The sequence below is a fragment of the Pristiophorus japonicus genome, chromosome 15, assembly GCF_044704955.1.
Source record: "Pristiophorus japonicus isolate sPriJap1 chromosome 15, sPriJap1.hap1, whole genome shotgun sequence".
Lineage (NCBI taxonomy): Eukaryota > Metazoa > Chordata > Chondrichthyes > Pristiophoridae > Pristiophorus > Pristiophorus japonicus.
In genome coordinates this window covers 5,678,643-5,685,785 of record NC_091991.1, presented here as the reverse complement: position 1 = coordinate 5,685,785, position 7,143 = coordinate 5,678,643, and the positions used below count along the sequence as shown (strand labels likewise).

At 46.0% G+C, this 7,143-nt stretch overlaps 1 protein-coding gene across 1 annotated transcript; it reads left to right on the top strand.

Moving 5' to 3' along the window:
• The first annotated feature begins 1,527 nt into the window (after positions 1-1,527).
• Positions 1,528-5,906, top strand: phlda1 (pleckstrin homology-like domain, family A, member 1). The gene is made up of 2 exons (XM_070901533.1): positions 1,528-2,006; positions 5,647-5,906. The coding sequence occupies exon 1, from the start codon at positions 1,528-1,530 to the stop codon at positions 1,987-1,989; it is 462 nt and encodes a 153-aa protein (XP_070757634.1). The 3' UTR covers positions 1,990-2,006; positions 5,647-5,906.
• The last annotated feature ends 1,237 nt before the right edge of the window (positions 5,907-7,143 follow it).

Sequence of the window (7,143 nt, the reverse complement as noted above, 5' to 3'; positions counted from 1 at the left end):
CCCAAAATTGGACACAATACTTAGCTGAGGCCTAACCAGTGATTTATAAAGGTTTAGTATAACATTATTGCCTTTGTACTCTAAGCCACTATTTATAAAGCCAAGAATCCCAGATGCTTTTTTGCAGCCTTATCAATTTGTCCTGCCACCTTCAAAGATTTATTTGTATGAACCCCAGGTGTCTCTATTCCTGCACTCCCTTTAACATTGTACTATTTGTGATTGAAAGGTCACATTAGAGGGAGCAGTGTGCGGCGGCCCAGCCCGGAAATTGGCACAGTCCCGGCCTGCAAGACCATCAGCAGGCCGGGGCCATTACAGGGAGCAGCATGCGGTGGTATACCACTGCAGGGAGCAGCGCGTGCTGCTGCAGGAGGGCAACGGCTGTGAAGCCAGGTCACTGATTGCAGTGCGGGCAGGCTCAGCAGGAGGGGTGAAGGAGCAGCAAGAGTTCGTAGAGGGATGTGACCGGGGCCCAGGAGAGGCGCGAGTTCGGGACCCAAGAAAAGCCGAGGGCCCAGGGGCAGCACGGCCCAGCCCACACTGCGATATGTGCGCGCACTGGGTCCGTGCAGCAGAGCTGGTCTCCAGTCGTCCTGGTTAACCCTTGCCACTGGACCAAGACCCAGCTCTGTCAAGCCCGTGTGGTGGCTGGTGTGCAATGGAAACCACACGTTAAAAAAACCCACGCACAGGCATCTTCCACCCTTCAGGATGTAGTTCAGGACCTGGAATATTAAGTCCTTCATTGAAACACCTGTGAACTCATCCCTTTTTTGGCATGGAAGCAAGTCACCCTCGCTTCGAGGGACTGCCTATGATGATGATTTAGTTCATATTGCCTCTCCTCATTTTTCCTTCCAAAATGCATCACTTAATCATTGCATCTCCGCATTAAATTCCATCTGTGTCTGCCCATTTCACCAGTCTGACCATGCCCTCCTAAAGTCTGTTACTATCCTTGCTGTTATTTACATTTCCAAGCTTTGTGCCATCTGCAAACTTCGAAATTATGCCCCCAACATCCAAGTCCAGGTCACTCGCCCCACATTTCCCCAACAGCCCTGCAGATTTTTCAGATACAGATCCAGTTCCCTGTTGAAAGTTACTTCTTCCACCACCTTTTCAGGCAGTGCAATTCCAGATCATAACAACACCCGGTGTTTTTTTTTTAAATCATCATTTTTTGTTGTTGCCAATTTCAGGATAAGAAGCCCCTTTAAGCTGTTACGCATCTGTTTCAATCCAGACTTGGCATTGCACAACAGTTGCCACACTCCCTTCTCCCGTCACACGGTGAGAGCAGAGGGAGGAAATCTCATTCAGAATGAATCACTCAGACCAGAAAGAGACAGTAAACGCTGCAGCCTGCAGCCTCTGGCAGCGTGGCAACTAACACACACACACACACACCCTCACACCACAACTACAAACAACTGCTGCTCAGATTTAGCTTTGTTTTATTTATATATATATATAAATGTTAAAGATTTGTGACTTTTGTTTTGTTTAAATTAAATGGTGAGGATGTTGGAGCAAGGGAGCGGGGAGGTGATGAAGGAAGGCGTGCTGGAGAAGAGAAGCGAGGGTTTGCTGCAGCTGTGGAAGAAGAAGCACTGTGTTTTGACCGAGGAAGGGTTGCTGCTGTTGCGACCCAAGCAGTACCTGGACCTGTCGCAGACCCAGCACTGTGGCCAGCCCGGCGCCAACAGCAGCCTGGGCTACAGCAGCGGGGGCAAGGAGCTCCGCTTCGGGGACATGAAGACGGTGGACTGCGTGGAGAGGAAAGGCAAGCACGTCTACTTCACGGTGGTGATGACCGACAAGCGGGAGCTGGACTTTCGGTGCCCGCAGGACGCGGGCTGGAACGCCCTCATCACCCTGGGCATGGTCCAGTACCAGAACCGGCGGGCCATGGAGGCGGTGCACTCCAGCCGCCAGAAACTGGCGCAGCGAGGCATCGGCACAGGCATCCACAACACGGCGTGAGGCTCTGCCCTCCAGAGGTGAGTCTTCAGCTCATCAGAAGGAGCTTGCAACTCTTGAGCCAGGGGAGAGGTGGGGAGGGAGGGGGGGTTCAGTCTCTGCAGAGGTCGCGCCTGCAACCTCTTTTGCTTAATTGCAACCTCTGTGGCTTTGGTTGCAGTTAAAGCATCAGCCTTGCGGACACCCAGCCCTCCTGTGTCCACAGGAATGGGTTGTCAGTGAGCATTTGTGTCTGCTGCCTGATCCGCCAGCTCCAGGTTGATCAATTAAAGTTCCCAAATTGTGTGAAAGAGGCGAACAAAAAAGGGTTGAGAGGAGATTTGATAGAGATTGTTCAAAATCAGGAAGATTGTTCAAAATCAGGAGGGGCCTGGACAGAGTAGACAGAGAGAAACTGTTCCCATTGGCGGAAGGGTCGAGAACCAGAGGACACAGGTTTAAGATGATTGGCAGAAGAACCAAAGGCAATGTAAGAAAAAACTTTTTTACGCAGCAGAGGGGTTAGGATCTGGAATGCACGGCCTGAGAGGGTGGTGGAGGCAGATTCAATTGTAGCTTTCAAAAGGGAGTTGGATAAGTACCTGAAGGGAAAAAAATTGCAGGGTGGGAGAGAGCTGTTGCAGAGAGCCGGCACGGGCTCGATGGGCTGAATGGCCTCCTGTTCTGTAACCATTCTGTGATTCTATGATTCTCGACAAGCTGCTTGCAGAGAGGATTTTTCCACTCATAAGGGAAACTAGAACTAGGGGGCATTGTTTCAGAATAAGGGGTCGCCCATTTAGAATGGAGATGAGGAGGAATTTCTTCTCAGAGGGTCGTGAATCTGTGGAATTCTCTGCCCCAGAGAGCTGTGGAGGCTGGGTCATTGAATATATTTAAGGCGGAGATAGACAGATTTTTGAGCGATAAGGGAATAAAGGGTTAAGGGGAGCGGGCAGGGAAGTGGAACTGAGTCCACGATCAGATCAGCCATGATCTTATTGAATGGTGGAGCAGGCTCGAGGAGCCAAATGGCCTACTCCTGCTCCTATTTCTTATGTTCTTATGAATAGCTAGTTGTGACTAAACACTGTATAGGCTGAGAGCTATCAAAAAAAACATTATCTGATCACTGTCGCATTGCTGTTTGTCGGAGCTTGCTGTGCGCAAATTGTCTGCCGCGTTTCCCACATTACAACAGTGACTACACGTCCAAAAAGTGCTGCATTGGCTTTAAAGCGCTTTGGGATGTCCAATGGTCGTGAAAGGTGCTATATAAATGCAAGTCTTTCTTTTTTTTAAGTGCTGGTGAACACAGTTGTGTGCAATTTGTACGCGTGCTATTACCGATAGCGTAAGTAGGAATTTTACACAGAGCTCATGTGTTATAAATAATGTTTGGTGGGATTTCAACTCCCAGTGGAGCATTGCACACACCGACTTAAACCTGCGCAGCATAGGAGTAGGTCTTTGAACTGAAACCGTCCAACGGCTGATTGTATTTCATATAATGTAATCATCATAAAATGGCAGACAAGGGCCGAGAAATTGGTGTTGGGCGGGACCTGATATTCAGTCCGGCTACAGCCAATGCAACCAAATATCAGATGTTGCATAGAACGGGCGGCCATCCAAAACCGCCGAGACCAGTTTCTAAGCCACGATTTCTAACAGCTCTGAACAATTATTTATTCCCCAATCTGCAATAGTCTCAGTTAAATACACATTGCAAATTTGATAATTGTGGGCAGCTATTTTCAAACTATAGTTTTGCCAAACTGTTTCTCAATGTGTAATGACATTCCAAGTGTAATCTTGCATTTTTTTAAATATATATATAATCAATGTGGAAAGCATCTCTTCGTCTAACCCGGGTACCAAAGTTATCATGTCAGTCATTCATAAAATACAAATTCTGGTGACTTCCTGACGAGTTCTTTGTGAGAGATTAGCCTCTATTGTCCCATATTGCTATTAAAAAAGACAACTTGTATTTATAGAGCTCCTTTAATGTAGTAAAACGTCCCGAGGCGCTTCACAGCGAACATTATAAAACAAAATTTGACACCGAGCTGCATAAAGAGAAATTAGGGCAGATGTCCATAGGTTTGGTAAAAGAGGTGGGTTTTAAGGAGAGTCTTAAAGGAGGAAAGAGAAATGGAGAGGTTTAGGGAGGGAATTCCAGAGATTAGGGGCTCGGCAGCCAATGGTGGAGGGATGATAATCAGGGCTGCTCAAGAGGCCAGAAGTGGAGGACTGCAGATATCTCAGGGTGGTGGGGGAGGGGAGGTGGGATTGTGGGGCTGGAGGATGTTACAGAATCGGGAGGGGCGAAGTTATGGAGAAATTTAAAATTGAGATTTTGCACCTAATACCTTTGGTGTCCGTCATGTTTAAGGAGTCACGTGCACATTTTTAATCATTTTTAAAAAGAAACTAGCATGACCTCCAATTGACCCGAGGATCTCATAACAACAACAACTTGCCTTTATATAGCACTGATTAGGTCTCAGATGGAGTACTGTGTCCAAAAATTCTGGGCACTGCACTCAAGGCCTTGAAGAGAGTGCAGGATGGTTCCAGGGGTGAAGGACTCCAGTTATGTGGAGAGACTGGAGATGCTGAGATTGTTCTCCTCAGAGCAGAGAAGGTAGAGAGATTTAAGGTGTTCAAAATCATGAGGGGTTCAAAATCATAGAGTAAATAAGAAGAAACCGTTTCTAGTGGCAAGAGGGTCAACCAGAGGGCATAAATTTAAGGTAATTGGTAAAGGAACCAGAGGGGGGGGGGAGGGGGGGCTGAGTAGAAATATATTTAACTCAGCGAGTTGTTATGATCTGGAACGTGGAAACAGATTCAATATTGGCTTCCAAAAGGGAAATTGGATAAATACTTGAAAAATAAAACATTTGCAGGGCTGTGGGGATAGAGCGGGGGGGAGGGGGACTAATTGGCAGAGCCGGCACAGGCTCGATGGGCTGAATGGCCTCCTGCTGTTGCTGTGAGATTCCGTGACCTGGGACTGACCCGCTGAGAATATTCAGCCTCAGGTTGCCCAGGTCAGGGCACAGCAATCTACAAATGCACCTCCGCGGGGGAACAGCTCACGCCGCGTTATCTGGCGCCGCTGTTATGAAACCCGGGCATCAGTTTATTTACATAACGTTGGGTCGAGCAGCCTAACCTCCATGATCTTAACTTCAGACAAGGGTCTGCAAGAGAGCAGCAACACTATTTCCATTACACGTCTGGGACTGTTTGCTAGAAATGCAACTGTTTCAAAAGCATAATTTTTCCTAATACTAACCATCTAGTTGCTGGAATAAATACTTTTCATGCAGCAGATAGAAAATATAATTTTTTGCAACAGTTTATAAAGACAATAATTGTACAGTAATATACAATCTCGTATTTCAATCCGCTGTCCTTGCCTTTACGGAATCACTCAGTGATCTCAAAGGTCCGATTTTAGACAATATTAGACTTCTCAATGTAGCCATCGGGAGACGCTTTCCAACGTGACATTTCTGACCTGCTGACTTCAGTCTCGCTCGCCAATATCCAGCCGGGCGTCTTAAAACGTAGTTGGAATCATTTGCCGCGGATAACACTAGCAATTTATGGCGTCGGTTCATTTTCCATGAAATAACACCTTTGTTTTTATTGTTGACTTCCATTTAGGTTCGAAAAGGAACGCAATTACACGCTGAGATCTAGTACGCAGAAATGGAACCGCAAATTCGATTGCAGTTAGAGATTAGTTCATTAGAGGCTGGAGTGGCTTGAGCTGTAAGCCCAGCCGCCTGGATCCGAGCGGAACATTCAATCAATATTCCCCCAGCAAGAAGCTTTAATGAATTTCATTATCGAGCACCTTGATGTGGATTTTTCAACGTTTATAATCGTTTTGTTGCTTTTTATTTCCCGCACGGCAAAAAATATTTAATTGTAAATTATTGCTTGATTTTTTTCTCCTAATTTATGATTTATTTTTGTGCCTGACGTTTTTGAATGTATGGGTCGTTTCACGGTGGAAGACATGGCAGAGCTGAGCAGAAAGGAAAGTAGTGCAGATGAAATAGTATAGCCCCTTTATTCTGTAACAGTACGTTCAGTAGAATAGGCCTAGATTCTCTGGGGTTTAGAAGAATGAGAGGTGACCTCATTGAAATAGGGTGCAGTAGCATAGTGGTTACTGGACTAGTAATGCAGAGGCCTTGACTAATGATCCCGAGACACCAGTTCAAAACTTAACTTCAGTTAAAGAAATCTGGAAATTAAAAAAAAGCTATTGTAAAAACCCATCTGGTTCACTAATGTCCCTTCAGAGAAGGAAATCTGCCGCCCTTACCCGGTCTGGCTTGTTTGTGACTCCAGACCCACAGCAGTGTGGTTGACTCTTAACTGCCCCTCTGAGCAAGCCAAACTGCACTGTGGGAGTACGTTCAGAACAGGGACAAGTTCAAGAAGCTGGCTCACTTCTGGAAGGCAATTAGGTATGCCACACCCAGATCCTGTGAATGAATACATTTTTTAAAAAGTAATGTATAAAATCCTTAGAGGACTTCAATGGGTAGATGCCGAGAGGCCCGGCTGGAGCGTCTGGAACCAGTGTCAGTATAAGGGGTCGGTCATTTAGGACTGAAATGAGGAGAAATAGATTTTTGGTCACTAGGGGAATCAAGGGATATGGGGATCGGTCGGAAAAGTGTTGTTGAGTAGAAGATCAGCCGTGATCTTACTGAATGGCGTGGGAGGCTCGAGAGGCCGTGTGGCCTAATCGTGCTCCTATTTCGTATGTTCTTGTGTCTTGCACTGTAAAGGGGCCAACGGACCAGAAGCCACATGCAAACATAAACCTCATATCGTTTAGCCATTATCTGGTTATGGTGTTCAAATTTAAAATATTGTGGAGCCATCATATCCCAACAATAATCATTTCTATATGATGTAAATATCTCTCACATTTAGTGGTTCGATGCAAGGGGAGCTATTTTCATACATGCCCTGATACATTCCATGAACGATGAATAAATTCCTCCTGTCTGTAATGGGAGTTTATATTTTCTTAAATGGTATGTGTTACATGTATCAATTGTTATTTCTTTGGTTTTGTGAATTGGAATGTCCACTTATCATGCGATGTTTATCCATTCCTCAGCTGTTCATTTTATACTC